The following is a 15990-nucleotide window of genomic DNA, read 5'->3' as shown; positions in this document are numbered from 1 at the left end:
CTGAAATTTTTGTGGAGATTCCCTATACCAATAAGCACACATTGTATAATTTACTTGGGCTTTGGGTCAATCGGTCATGCCTTAGAAGGCATAGATACTTTTTCCTTAGAAAGGTTTTGTGATTTTTTGCATATGATTTTTGCATACACACTATCTTTGTTTTTCTTTTCAACCAATGAACACATGCTATATAATTCACTTTGTCAGTTTGTCTATCAATACTTTTTATGCTTCGCATTTTGAAGTCCAAAACCTTTCTAATTTAAAACCATAGAATCGTGTCGAGAATTTAAACGAAGAATTACTTAACTGGAGAACTTTATTGGTCCTGACGTTTACTAGGTCTTACTGAACAGACAGACAAACTTACAATGATTCTATACCTACTTTAATTAGGATTTATGCAGTCAAAATATCCCAGTCATCCCTGCTAGGTAATAATTATTTAATTCTGGAAGGAAAGCCTATAAAATCCACATTGTTTTGCGGATTTAAATATTTTCTTAATCAACTAATAACAAATATATAAATTTATATGCTATAGTGGCTTTTTTTCCTGTCTATCTGTCATTTAAATGGCCAATTAAGACCTTGTGTCATTCAATAAGCTGTCATGGCTGTCATATTGTACATAAATATAAGTAGTCATTGCTGGCAAACATACACTAAATCAATTTAAGTTTTAAAAAGAAAAGATAAAAAAAATATTTTTTGAGGGGTTTAAGGGTTTCCAAGGGGAAGATATTTTTCTCTTGGAGGGTAGAATACCCTCACTAAAACAGACTTTCACTGGACCTTTCAGAAGCTTCACAAAATGTAATAATTTATAGAAATTCTATTGAAAAATCACGAAACCTTTCATGATTTTTTAAAGTTCATATACTCTAAACCTAGGGTCTATAACATGTACGTACGTCCCTTAATAGAAAAAAGTCATTCAAGTCATCTTCCTTGCTTATAGGTGGATTTAAGTATTTGAAAATATAAATTGGTTACTGAGCTATAGGAAAAATATGTCGTAGTAATTCATTAAAAGTAACAGCAATCTTTTTTTCTATTAATTTTGTGAGAAGATACTCTTTAATTAACTATGTCTCCCGTCCGTCCTTCCGTAACTTTGTGGGCAGGGGCGTCCAAGCTTTTTTATTCGGGGGGGAGTAACATTTTTTTAGGGGGGGGGGGGTAAAAAAATTGTTTGGGTGGGGTAAATACCTTCTCCTAAATGGTTGGGGGTGCCTACGGCACCCCCACGGTAGGGGTAAATTTTGAATGGGGGGGGGGGGGTAATGACCACTTAACCCCCCCTTGGACGTCCTTGTTTGTGGGGTTAATGTAGTTTTCTCTGCATAAAATTCTGATTTGTATATAAACAGTATAAAATACTTAAATGCATTTTTTAATGAAATTTATGTGATTTTTAGTAGCAGACAAATCATTATTTTTTCTAGAATTGTCTGCTTCTAAAATTCCGCCAATTGGTGATTGGTTGATACAAAACAGGCCGATTCTTTTCATCTGCCTTGCTTATAGGTGGATTTAAGTATTTGAAAATATAAATTGGTTACTGAGCTGTAGGAAAAATATGTCGTAGTAATTCATTAAAAGTAACAGCAAACTTTTTTTCTATTAATTTTGTGAGAAGATACTCTTTAATTAACTATGTCTCCCGTCCGTCCTTCCGTAACTTTGTGGGCAGGGGCGTCCAAGCTTTTTTATTCGGGGGGGGGGGGTAACATTTTTTTAGGGGGGGGGGTAAAAAAATTGTTTGGGTGGGGTAAATACCTTCTCCTAAATGGTTGGGGGTGCCTACGGCACCCCCATGGTAGGGGTAAATTTTGAATGGGGGGGGGGGGGGTAATGACCACTTTACCCCCCCTTGGACGTCCTTGTTTGTGGGGTTAATGTAATTTTCTCTGCATAAAATTCTGATTTGTATATAAACAGTATAAAATACTTAAATGCATTTTTTAATGAAATTTATGTGATTTTTATCATTTTTCTTTTTTTATTCTCATGATCCTTTCTTTATCTTTCTTCTTTTTATTAGTGAAGCTACTCTATTATTTGAAATGTCCGTCTGTCCGTATGTCTGACACGTTTTGGGGGAAACTTCTCGTCAACATTCCCATAATTAAGTATGAAACATCCATAGCGGTCAGACTGCTTTTAAGCAGCTTTTTAGCCGCTTTTAATTTTCACAGCTGATTTTTTTCTTAGCTTCTGTAAAAGATAGAAGGCTGAAACTTTTTTTACCAACATTTCCATCAATATGGAGCATGAGTAAGTATGAAACATTCACAGCGGTATGACTGCATTTAAGCAGCCACTTTTTCTTTTTTTAACAGATTTTCTCGGCCCCTACAAAAGATACACGCCTGAAACTTCTTGTCAATATTCCCTTCATTGTGCACCATAATAAGATATTCGAAATCTATCGTATAGTCTGATTGTTGTGAAGCAACTTTTAGCTGCTTTTCTTTTTACAACTTTCAAAGACATAAACCTTATCTTCTAAGGTTTCGTGATTTAAATTTTTTGTATATTCTCTCTCTTTCTTTTCTTGTTATGATAACAGACAATCTGCTCTAGATTTTACTAAATTCAAAATTAGCTTACATTAAAAATATCAAGATATGGTTTTCCTTTACAGTGAAACTTCTTATAGGTGTAGGTAAGATCTATAACTTTAAGTGGGAAAGTCTACCTCCCTCCACCCTTCTAAGAGCAATTGCCCACAGCAAAAAAAACCTCCTCATAATCATTTTTAACTTTTCTCTTTAATACTTTTAAGAAAACGATCATTTAACATCCCCGTATTATAGCAGCTGCGCCATAGCATCTGGATGCCTTATTTTCGAAGGGCAGAAAAATAGCCTAAAACCATACCTAGAATAATTTATGAAAATAATATAACCGAAAACCATTTCAGGACCTACAAAAAGTTTCAATGTAAAGCGGAACCATATCGGATCAGAGGCTAGCGAGTTCCTTCGCTAAAGACAAAAAGCTTACTACTTTTTATAATAGGATAAGGTATTAAATTGTAAAGTAAGATGTTGATAACTATAAAGCACAGGTTATACTTTATTCTGAAAGCATTCTTATTATATTATGGATTTGACGGATACTTCATTGGGAGGTGTTAATGGAGGTATGTCCGTATATCTGAAGCGTTTTGGGGGAAATGAGATTTCGTCGGCTCCTGTAAAAGATAAAAGGCTGGAACTTCTCGTCAATATTCCCATTAATATGAAGCATAATTAAGTATAAAACATTTTTGGCCACTTTTATTTTCACAAGTGATTTTTTCTTGACTCTTGTAAATGATAAAAGGCTAAAACTTCTCGTCAACATTCTCATTAATATGGAGCAAAATTAAGTATAAAACATTCATAGCGGTCAGACTGCTTTTTAGCTGATTTTATTTTTCATAACTGATATTTTTATTGGCTCCTACAAAAGATACACGACTGAAACTTCCTTTATTATGCACCATAATTAGGTATTCGAAATCTACGTTAGTCTGATTGTTGTTAAGCAACTTTTAGCTGCTTTTCTTTATACAACTTTCAAAGACATAAACCTTATCTTCTAAGGTTTCGTGATTTTAATTTTTTGTATATTCTCTCTCTTTCTTTTTTTGTTATGATAACAGATAATCTGCTCTATAAACTCTAGATTTTGTGCTTCGCTACTTATGGATGTTGTCATCCTTTGTTTTTCTTAAAACTTGTACTTTTTCTTTCTCAAATCTCCCAGGCAGTGTCAATTATCAAGCAGACACAGAAATTTTATCTTAAAAATGAAATCTAAGCATGACAGCTACAGATTTTAGAAGATGTGTAGTAAAAGTTACAATCCCTTACTTTATACATCTTAATTGGAACTGATGATCTATTTTTATAGAGAAACATATGTATTCAATCAATAAAGAAAGTTAAAAAATTAAACCGTGTAATATTATAAATATAATAATCCTAATATATAAAGTAGTAAGGGTTTTTTGTCTGTCCCGAAGGATCTCGCTAACCACTGAACCAATATTGTTCTCCTATACAGTGAAGCTTCGTATAGGACCTGGGAAGGTTTTAAACTATTTTTGGGAAGGGTGTCTTTACCCCCCCTCCCCCACCAAGAATATTTTTTTTGTTCTTTTAAACACAAATTTAAAATGGAATGAGGTCGACTTTTACCCCCTCCAACCTTAAGTGCCCCTAGAGGCTTCTAGGGGGCGTAGCAGCTAGTTATTAAATAAAGTAGTAAGGTTTTTTATTGTGGTATTAGATTTTAATAAGAACTAAACCTTTTAAGTTCTCCATGTTAGACAAGATTCAGATAGGTCTCTTGATGGTTTCAGGCTATATTTTTAGATTTGAGTCTTGATGTTGGCATTTTTATGTTCTTTCCCATCCCTTCGAATACAGAGCCTCTAGATGCTAGTATGAAAGAAAAAAGTAAATACTATTTACTTGATTAATCTTTTTTTATAAGTATTACAACAGATCTACAGTAGAGATGTATATACAGACAACTACCTCCCTTCTTTTTTCAAAGACCTCTTTCTTCTACTTCTAAATCACAATTAATATAAACCAATATAAACCTTTTCTATACTAAAGAAGTCTTAAATTGTTTATAAATTTGGTTTATTTTTTTTATCTATAATACAAAGTAGCTTGATGTCTGTCTTTCCGTCTGTCCGTCCGTCTGTCCCTTAAGATCTCGGTAACCACTGAACTGATCGGATTCTACTCTTCAGGGAATATACCTACTGGTCCTGTGGTGGTTTTAGGTTATTTTCTTGAAGTGTGGGACACCCCCAACCCCCCAAAAAAACAAAAAAATCCTAGAGGCTAGGGGCGAAGCTGCTAGTTTATTATAATACATTTCTGTGGTTAAACTTAGTGAGGAAAAAACAAAACAAGAAAAAAATGAAACTTTTTTTTCTAACAATACTTGTCTTTGTCCATGGTCAAATCACATAGGCTGGGCCAATCAGGCATATGTGTGTATGTGTGTGTGTCAGTCAGCGCACCCACGGGACTCCTTTCTTTTTTTTCCACAATCTATGTCCCCCCCCCCCACCCCATGGTGGGATCATTTCCCCTTATTTCAAATTCTTTACCCCCGTCCCGACACCCACGGGCACAAAATTCCTTAATTTTCAACTTTCTTTTTGTAACAATTAGAGCATCTTTCCCCATTTTCATGCATTTAAGCCTTGTTTTCCTGTGTGTGGGATTACAAACGTGACCAACACGAATCCCAATTGTTTGTATGTGCGTGTGTGTAGGTGTTTTTGTGTGTTTAGGGGGCGTGGGCTTAGGCCACAGACCAGAAATATGACTAAGAGACAGGTCAGGTAACAATATATATATTACTTAAGAAAGGGGATACAGGGGAATAATAGAGAAAGGTTATAAATGAAAATATAACTAATTGTTAGAGAAGGAAGGGAGGTGGGTGGTAAAATTGAGGATAATTGGAAAAGAAAGGACATTAGTAGGGTAGTGCCGCCTATAAAAGTGAGGTTCAGGTCAGATCCTAGACAGAAGCCTGTTGTTTCTCAAGAAACTAGCATGCCTGGACATATTAAGAAGACCTCTGGACCCGACCCAGATCCATCCCCATGGCTGCTGGTCTCTCCTGAACTTAAGAAGAAGAACCTGCAGAAGCCTTATGACCCCAAGAAGTCAGTGTGGGTCCCCAACAAGGCTGATGGTGGTTACCTGGAGGGTCTCATTGAGTCCAAGGATGGTAACAAGGTTACTGTCAATGTCAAGGGTGAGATGAAGGTCTTCAAGGAGGATGTGTTGGCCCAGGTCAACCCTCCCAAGTTTGACTGCTCTGATGACATGGCTGGTCTCACCTACCTGGGTGATGCCTGTGTTCTCTGGAACTCCCAGATTAGGTATGTCAATGAGTTGATCTACACCTACTCTGGTCTTTTCTGTATTGCCATCAACCCCTACAAGAGGTTCCCCATCTACACCCTGAGAACCATGGAGATCTATGTTGGCAAGAGGAGAACTGAGTGCCCTCCCCATATCTTTGCTATTGCTGAAGGTGCCTACCAGGGCATGATGACCTCTGGCATGAATCAGTCTATCCTGATTACTGGTGAGTCTGGTGCTGGTAAGACTGAGAACACCAAGAAGGTTATCTCTTACTTTGCCACCATCTGCTCCTCTGGCAAGAGGAAGGAGGGAGAGGCTTCTCTTGAGGACAAGATTGTCCAAACTAACCCTGTTCTTGAGGCCTGGGGTAATGCCAAGACTGTGAGAAATGACAACTCCTCCAGATTTGGTAAGTTTATCCGTATCCATTTCAATGCCCAGGGTAAGCTGTCTGGTGCTGACATGGTTGTCTACCTGCTGGAGAAGTCTCGTCTTACCTACCAGCAGCCTCTTGAGAGATGCTACCATGCTTTCTATAACCTTATGTCTGATGCTGTCCCTGACCTTAAGGAGAAGTGTCTGCTTTCCAATGACATCCTGGACTACTGGTATGTCTCCCAGGGTAAGCTGACTGTCCCCTCCATTGATGACAAGGAGGACATGCAGTTTGCTGATGAGGCCTTTGATGTGCTTGGCTTCAGCCAGGATGAGAAGTATGATGTTTTCAAGAACACTGCTTGCATGATGCACATGGGTAACATGACCAAGGACTTTGTCCCTGTTGGTAAGGATGAGCAGGCTGAGATCAAGGATGACACCAATGCCCAGAAGGTTGCTACCCTTGCTGGTATTGACTGTGAATGGATGATCACCTACTTCTGCAAGCCCAAGTTGAAGGTCGGTACTGAGTGGGTGCAGAAGGGTTCCACCTGTACCAATGCTGCCAACTCTGTTGCTGGTATTGCTCGTGCCATTTATGAGCGTACCTTCAGACTTGTTGTTGACAAGTGTAATGAGACTCTTATTGATCCTACCATGAAGAAGGTTCAGTACATTGGTGTGCTTGATATTGCTGGTTTTGAGATCTTTGACTACAATGGTTTTGAGCAGATCTGTATCAACTACGTCAATGAGAAGCTGCAGCAGTTCTTCAACCAGCACATGTTCACCCTTGAGCAGGAGGAATATGTTAGGGAAGGTCTTGACTGGGCCAATGTTGACTTTGGCATGGACTTGCAGAAATGTATTGACATGTTTGAGAAGCCCATGGCCTTCCTTGCTATCTTTGAGGAGGAGTCTCTCTTCCCCAAGGCCACTGATGAGACCTTCAAGAACAAGCTGCATGACAACTTGCTTGGTAAGCACCCCAACTTTGCCAAGCCAAACCCCAGACCTGATCCTGATGCACATTTTGCCATCATCCATTATGCCGCCACTGTCTCCTACAACTTGACTGGCTGGCTGGAGAAGAACAAGGATCCTCTCAATGATACCATTGTTGAGATGATCAAGAATGGTAGCAACATGCTGATGATCCAGTGCTTTGCTGATCACCCTGGTCAGCCACTTGAGCCTCCCAAGGATGAGGGTAGAAAGAAGAAGGGTGGTGGCAAGACTGTCTCCTCCTACTTCAAGGGTCAGCTTGATGATCTGATGACCACTCTCTACAAGACAGAACCCCATTTCATTCGTTGTGTTGTACCCAACACTCACAAGATCCCTGGAGGTGTTGAGCCTGGACTTATCATGCACCAGTACCAGTGCAATGGTGTGCTAGCTGGTATTGCCATCTGTAGGAAGGGCTTCCCTAACAAGATGTTGTACCCTGAGTTCAAGTCTAGATACAATATCTTGGCTGCCAAGGCTGTTGCTAAGGCCAAGAATGACAAGGCTGCTGCTGGTGCTGTTATGGATGTTATCCAGCTTGACAAAGAGAAGTTCCGTCTTGGTCACACCAAGGTCTTCTTCAGAGCTGGTATCTTAGGTTTCATGGAGGAGGTCCGTGAGGACAGAATTGGTTTTGTCCTGTCCTGGCTGCAGGCTGGTGCCAGAGGTAAGGCCTCCAGAATGCAATTCAAGAAGCTCCAGGATCAAAAGCTTGCCCTTTACTGTTGTCAGAGATCTATCAGGAACTACTACATTGGTAAGACCTGGTTGTGGTGGACTATTTGGCTGGCCATCAAGCCCAACCTTAAGTGCACTCAGTTTGGCAAGTACAAGGCTGAGTATGAGAACAAGATTGCTATTGCTGAAGCCAACATTGACAAAGCTATTGCAGAGTGCAATGCTGTCATTGCTGAGCATGACAAGATTATGAATGAGAAGAATGAGCTGACCCTTGCCCTTAACTCTGGTGGATCTGCTGTCCAGGTAATAATCTTTTATAATTTTCTAAATAACAATGTAACTTTAACATCTTTATCCTTGAATCTATCATTATATTCATAGGGTTATCTCATTTTCTAGTTTTAGTTTAACAGGATCCTTTATTTATTTGTATATTCAGTATACCTGTGAACGCAGGTATAGACTAATGATTTTGACCTCTCCAGAAATCCTATGTTTTACATGAAATTAAGGTAAATTGGTGGAAAGATTGCTGATACTTCTTTTGTCTGAATTTTATCAAACTAAATTTTAAACAAGTGTATGTGACTTTCAATGTAAGCAACCAGGTTAAATAGTTAACTGGTTATGGTATTAACCCTTAACGGTCGGGGGGGGGGGGGCGTTGAACGCCCCCCCATCCGGTTTTTTCTATCTCATTTTCTGTGTGTGAAAGATGAAGAGCCCAAACTGCTTGACTTTTTAAGTTTGGGTATGACACATAACTGAGAGTTGGAATTTTTTGAATATCTCCATCCTGGCGGGCACAGGATGCCAGCAAACCTGGCAGGGTCATCCAGGTAAAGATCAAAAATATTTTTTTGACTTAAACAAAGCATTTTATCTTACAAAAATACTAAAATATCCGCTGGTAGTACATCCTCATATTAAATACAGGTGTTCAAGTCAATTTCAGGTTCCAGGTATGATCCTGCAGGTCCTGATCCTCCAGGTCTCCAGAAATCTTTAAAAGGCTCCTGTGGCCGCAATTTTTGACTTAGAGACTTCAAATTTTAAACTTAAGCTTTTCTTACATGACTACATAATGTATTAAAATTTCATTAAGATCCGCCGCCGTTTTCCCGCCGACCGCCGACTGCGGCGGCTGGCAGCTGCCAAGTACAGCTGCGGCCGCTGAAATTTATGTTTTGATATTTCAAACATAAAATTTACATAAAAATAAACATTCTCTGCAAAAAAAATTTTCTTCTAGCTTCAAAAATAAAAAAATTACAGCCGTTTGAAATTTTTAAGTAAAAAAGGACCTAAAAACAAAGGTTGTTAAATAAAAGGGTGAAGGAAGCGAAAATTGACTTTGACTTACTTAAAGGTCGAAAATTCATCATAACACAGGGGACTTGCACAAATTTTTTTAGCCCTCTAGCTCTAATAGGAACTGAGATAATAGGGGGGGGCGTTGAACGCCCCCCCCGCCCCCCGACTGATAAAGGTGCGGCAAGGGGCCCGACTGTAAAGGGTTAAAGTCATGTAAGTAATGTACATTCATTTTTTATAATTTTCAAACTCTACATAATATATATACTAGCGGCTTCACCCTACCCTCCAGGGGCTTTGTTCCAAGGGGTTTGATCAACATTATTTTTTTTGTGGGGGGGGGGGGGGTTAGTCGACCCCACTATTTTAATTTTAATTTTAAAAAGAAAGAAAAAAATTGGGGGGCTATTTTTATTTGGGGGGGGGGGTTGAGGTCGTTCCATCCCCCAAGGAAATAGTAATAAACCTTCCCTGGACCAGACCTATGAGAAGCAACCCTGTAAAGGAGAGCCCGATGGGTTCAGCGGATAGCAAGATCATTAAGTACAGACAAACAAACAAACAGACAGACATCATTCTACTTTGTATTCAGGATATACTGGGTATCATTTTTACAATAATAGCTTTATAAATGTCTAGGATATTATTGACAAAACTAATCGCCTGGAGGCTGCCAAGAATGACCTGCAGAAGGAGGTTGATGGTGTCAATGCCAGAATCAGATCAGAGGAAGAGACCATTTCTGGTCTTGCCAGTGCTGGTCAGAAGGTTACTGCTGATGCCAACAGGCTCAGAGAGGAGATGAAGAACTTGGAGAGTGTCATTGAGAAGTGTGAGGATGACAAGAACACCAAGGATTCTCAGATCAGAACTCTGAGAGATGAGATTGCTCACCAGGAGGATCTTATTGCTAAGCTTAACAAGGACAAGAAGTCAACCTCTGAGGGTCGCCAGAAGACTGAGGAGGATATCCAGTCCATGGAGGACAGATGCAACCATCTTAACAAGGTCAAGGGCAAGCTGGAGCAGTCTCTTGATGAGTGTGAGGATGCTCTTGAGCGTGAAAAGAAGGCCAAGGGAGATGTTGAGAAGATGAAGCGCAAGGTTGAGGGTGATCTTAAGCTTACACAGGAGGCCATCTCTGACTTGGAGAGAATCAACTCTGAGCTTAGCAATGCTGTTCAAAGGAAGGAGAAGGAGCTCTCTTCTCTTGGTGCTAAGATTGAGGATGAGCAGACTCTTGGCAACAAGTACTCCAAGCAAGTCAAGGAACTGCAATGCCGTGTTGATGAGCTTGATGAAGAGATTGTTGTTGAGCGCAACAACCGTGCCAAGGCTGAGAAGAACCGCACTCACCTGTCCAGAGAACTTGAAGACCTTGGAAACAGGCTTGCTGAGGCTGGATCCAACACCGCCACTCAGATTGAGCTCAACAAGAAGCGTGAGAATGAGCTTGCCAAGCTGAAGTCTGACCTTGAAGAGGCCAATATTGCTCATGAAGGTACTCTTGCTGCTCTCCGCCAGAAGCATAATAACAGCATGGCTGATCTTGGAGAACAGATTGATGCCATCAACAAGAACAAGGCTAAGTCTGAAAAGGACAAGGCTGGTATGGAAAGAGATTTGCAAGAGACCAGAGCTGCTCTTGAGGAGGCCATGAGAGCTAGAGCTAACATGGAGAAGAACTGCAAGATGACCCAGGCTACTATTGTTGAGACTAACCAAAAGCTTGATGAGCTTGCTAGAGCCCTCAATGAAGCTGATTCTTCCAAGAAGAAGCTCCAGGTTGAGAACCAGGATCTGAACAGACAGATTGAAGAGACTGAAAATGCCATTGCTGCTCTCCAGAAGAACAAGATCTCTCTGACTACCCAGTTGGAGGATACCAAGAGACTTGCTGATGGTGAGGCCAGAGACCGTGGTGCACTCCTTACCAAGTACAAGAACCTCAACACTGAGGCTGAGAACTTGAAGATGAAGATTGATGAAGAGGCTGACAAGAAGAATGATGTTCTTAAGGCTCTCTCCAAGGCTCAGGCTGAGATCCAGCTCTGGAAATCCAAGTTTGAGACTGAGGGTCTTGGCAGAATTGATGAGCTTGAAGGCACCAAGGCTAAGATTTCCTCAAGAGTTGCTGAGGCTGAGGAGCACATTGAATCTTTGAATGCTAAGATTGCTTCTGCTGAGAAGTCCAAGCACCGTCTTGAGGGTGAGCTTGAGGAAATGTCTCTTGAGTATGAGAGAACTCATGCTGCTGCTGTCATTACTGAGAAGAGAGGCAAGAACTTTGAGAAGGTTGTTGGTGAGTGGAAGGCCAAGGCTGATGACATGCAGGCTGAGCTTGAGGCTAGCCACTCTGAGTGCCGCAACTTGAATGCTGAAGGATTCAGACTGAAGGCTGGACTTGATGAGGCCAATGAACAGCTTGACATTGTCAGACGTGAGAACAAGAACCTTGCTGATGAAATCAAGGATCTGCTTGACCAGCTTGGAGATGGTGGTCGCTCCATCCATGAGCTTGACAAACAGCGCAGACGCCTGGAGGTTGAGAAGGAGGAGCTGCAGGCTGCTCTTGAAGAAGCTGAGGGTGCTCTTGAGGCCGAAGAGAACAAGGTAAGATTTGTTTGTCATAATATACAATAAAAGTATCATATAACAGGGTACAGGGTAATCCACCTAAAAAAATAACTATGATATTTTACTTAGTCATAATGAAAGTAAAATTCAATTGTACCAAAATAATCTTTTTTTTAATCAATAGTTTATTTTATCAATTTAAATATTATTGTTTCCCAAGAAAGATATATTGCATCAAAACTCTTTTGTGAGCAAAAAATAATGCAATTGTTGCACTATTTAATTGACGATAATTAATGTTTTCACAAGAGGAAAAGTTTAAGGCAAGTAATACATAATATATTTTTGTTAATTTAGATTTTAAAATATAATTTTGTTTAGGTCCTGAGAGCTCAGCTTGAGCTTGGCCAGGTTAGACAGGAGATTGACCGCAGGATGGCTGAGAAGGAGGAGGAGTTCAACAATACCAGGTAGGATTTTTGAAAGAAGTATCATCACCAACAAATCAATACTAAGTCTACCTTAACTTGTACTTGCAGCTACGCCCCTAGATGTATCTAAGTTGGGGAAAATGACCATACACTTTAGTTTTTGTTTTTGCTTTTAGCGAGATCCTTCACTACAGACAGAAAAGCTTACTGCTTTATATTATAGGTTTCAAATACCTTCACCTTAAGATATGCACAATATCTAAGGATTTTCATACTATTTTCTAATAACTATAAATTTATAAAAACAATATTTTAAAATTTTCATTAAAATGCAAACAAATACATACTTTTGATAAGTGTTTATGTACATTTGTAAAATAAAATTAGGGGGGGGGGGGAAATACATTATATCAGGGTTACAGTGATAAACAATTGCACTTAATAAATCTTTACCTCAAAGTCAATACTTTATAACATTTCTTAACAGCAAATAATTATTTGTAGGATGCTAGATTTATAATTCATTTACATTGATTATAAATATGCCTATTTTAAAATTTTTATAAAACAAAAATCAACTAAAGTAATATAAAATTGAAAGTTTGCAACAATATTTTTTTCAACTTTTAAAAAGTGAAATATATAAATGCTATTTTGTCTTCCTAATTACTTATCCCTATGTCTAAGATTTAATATTAGCCACATATAATTAAGATTTGTATATAAGATATTAATTTTTCTCGTTCGAAACCGATTAATATCCGGTGGATTAGAACCGGTTCTCATCCAAACGAGAAATTATGTCTAGCATCATATTACATCCAGTTTTATTGGCCCGTGCCTTCGGCAACTCGGGGCTAAAAAAACTGGTTTTAATCTTATAATTGTACATTTTATATTCGCAGAAATTTATGATAACTATTATTTTATTTGGTTTTATTTTATTCATATTCTGCCGCTTTTTGGTATAGAAGCGTAAAGGAAGGGTGGTTGTAGGGGCAAATCAGTGGTATCCAACATTAAATACCCAGAAAAGCACAATATAGTAGAGTTAAGATAAAAAAAACATTACTTCTTCATTTTAACGTATACAAATATAGAAAAGTTCTAAAAAAAAGTTTAATATTTGCTTTGTTATTTAGGAAGAACCATGCCAGAGCCATGGAGAGCATTCAGGCCTCTCTTGAGGCTGAGCAGAAGGCTAAGGCCGAGACCCTGAGACTCAAGAAGAAGCTGGAAGGCCAGATCAACGAGCTGGAGATTGCTCTTGACCACTCCAACAAGGCCAACAACGAGGCCCAGAAGTCCATCAAGCGCTACCAGGGACAGCTGCGCGAGGCTGAGTGTGGCTATGAGGAGGCCTCCAGAGTTCGCCAGGAGATGGCTGAGAAGGCCAACCTTGCTGACCGCAGAGCCCAGGCTCTTGCCGGTGAGATGGAGGAGGCCAGAGCTCTGCTGGACTCTGCTGAGCGTGGCAAGAGACAGACTGAGGCTGAGCTGGTTGAGGCCAGAGGCGCTGTCAACGAGATGACTTCCATCAACAGCAGAGCTGCTGCTGAGAAGCGTGGACTTGAAGGATCTGTCCACACTGTCCAGGCCGAGATTGATGATATGCTGCACCAGGCTAAGAACTCTGAGGAGAAGGCCAAGAAGGCGATGGTTGATGCTGCTCGTCTGGCTGATGAACTCCGCGCTGAGCAAGACCACGTCACCCAGCAGGCTGCTGCTAAGAAGGCTCTGGATGCCCAGCTTGCCGATATGGAGTCCCGCCTGAACGACGCCAACGAGCATGCTATGCGTGGTGGCCGCCAGGCTATGGCCAAGCTTGAGTCCCGCGTCCGCACTCTTGAGATGGAACTTGGTAATGTCCAGGCTCGCACTTCTGAGACTGCCAAGTCTCACCAGAAGGCTGAGCGCAAGATCAAGGAGCTGATGTTCACCAATGATGAGGACCGCAAGACCCAGGACAGCATGTCCGAGCTGGCCAGCAAGCTGCAGCAGAAGATCAAGACCTACAAGAAGCAGATTGAGGAGGCCGAGGAGATTGCCGCCCTCAACCTTGCCAAGTACCGCAAGTCCCAGCAGGAGCTTGAGGAGGCTGATGAGCGCGCCAGGCTCGCCGAGGTCCAGATGTCCTCCATGCGCCAAGGTTCTGCCTACTAACTGATCAACCTGGATAACCTGACTTAATGGACTCAGAAATTATGGAGGATGGTTGTAAAATTTTGTTCTAGTGTTTTATGAATGTACAGAACTCTACCTTTCCTTTCCCTATATCCATTTGATATTGGATATTTTGAAACGAAATAGATTAGCTTTTTATTATTTTAAAAGGTTGAAATAATGTCAACTTTTCTACCTTTCCTTTTGATCATATCCATTTGATATTGGATATCTTGAAAAGAAATTGGGTTTCAAGTTAACATTCTCGAACACAAATAATAAAATTCTAAAATAGAAATCTATAATTTCTGAATATGATATTGGACCTATGTAGTTTGCCCCCCTAGTTATTAATACTCTATTATATAATTTTAATCTTATGTTTTCTTTAATTTCAATAAATTTCTCTATATGCAAATATTTTGTGTTTTTATTAAAAGCTAAGCTTTTTTATAATTAGGGTCGGTCCGCCCGTTCGTCCGTAACAGATAGCTTTTTTCGTTAATTTAGACATGTTAGAATTGTCCTATTATTTAAATACAGTGTTTTTTTTATGAGAACTTTTTTGAAAGCAATTTTACCCCACTTATAGTTATCAGAATTTAATGATTAATGGCTTATTTTCTTCGTTTTTTAATGCAATTATTAGAACATTAAAAAAATATTTCACATTTTTTATTAAAAAGTACAGTAAAATCTAAAATTCAAAACTTGGGTGACAACATCAAAATGGTTTTAGCGCATTTTTCTTATGCTCAAATTTTCTACCCTTTGCAAGAAAAAAATTGGATTTTTAGTAGTCGACTTTGGGGGGCCAGTACTCCCTCCCTGATTGAGATATGACCTGCAAACTTTGATATATTCTAGTACATGTCCCCAATAGTATCTGTATCAATTTAGCTCTAGATCTTAACTTTGAAGCGTTTTGCAGCCATTCTTGCAAAAGGTAAGAAGATTTGAACATAAGAAAAATGCGCTAAAACCATTTTTAGATGTTGACACCTAAGTTTTGAATTTTACATTTTACTGTACTTTTTAATGAAAAAAGGTGAAATATTTTTTTAATGTTCTATTAATTGCATTAAAAAAACGAAGAAAATAGGCCATTAATCATTAAATTCTGATAACTATAAGTGGGGTAAAATTGCTTTTAAAAAAGTTCTCATAAAAAAAAACACACTGTATTTGTGGAAAATTGTCTGTGATACGATGCTATACATGATTATGACTGATAGCCGGCTTTAATCCACCGGATATTTATCGCTTTTGAGGACAAAATGGAAAATTTTGATAAACAAGGATGACAACATCCATAAAAGCGAAGCACTGAAACGGTAGGACAAACGAACATGAACACTTATATAGTGTCAGAACTGAATAATCATAATATAAATGTATAAGAGTCGAAGCAAAATTGTAAGTAAATTTGTTGAAAAATTGCTTTATACAGGATAATGTTTATGGACATACTTACATATTTAGGACTTGATTATAGAGTTGCTTCGCTTATAACATTATACTTTGTTGTCCCAGGAATCAAT

The 15990-nt window shown here is 39.2% G+C and overlaps 1 protein-coding gene across 1 annotated transcript; it reads left to right on the top strand.

The window, feature by feature from the left end:
* Nucleotides 1-5566: 5566 nt before the first annotated feature.
* On the top strand, nucleotides 5567-14863 carry LOC145334720 (myosin-4-like). Its single transcript, XM_080180302.1, has 4 exons — nucleotides 5567-8267; nucleotides 9918-11891; nucleotides 12237-12325; nucleotides 13429-14863. The coding sequence occupies exons 1-4, from the start codon at nucleotides 5580-5582 to the stop codon at nucleotides 14447-14449; spliced, it is 5772 nt and encodes a 1923-aa protein (XP_080036428.1). The 5' UTR covers nucleotides 5567-5579; the 3' UTR covers nucleotides 14450-14863.
* Nucleotides 14864-15990: the final 1127 nt, after the last annotated feature.

The sequence above is a fragment of the Acartia tonsa genome, chromosome 12, assembly GCF_053477335.1.
Source record: "Acartia tonsa isolate MP-2025a chromosome 12, ASM5347733v1, whole genome shotgun sequence".
NCBI classification, from domain to species: Eukaryota; Metazoa; Arthropoda; class Copepoda; order Calanoida; family Acartiidae; genus Acartia; species Acartia tonsa.
This window is presented reverse-complemented; position numbering and strand designations above follow the sequence as displayed.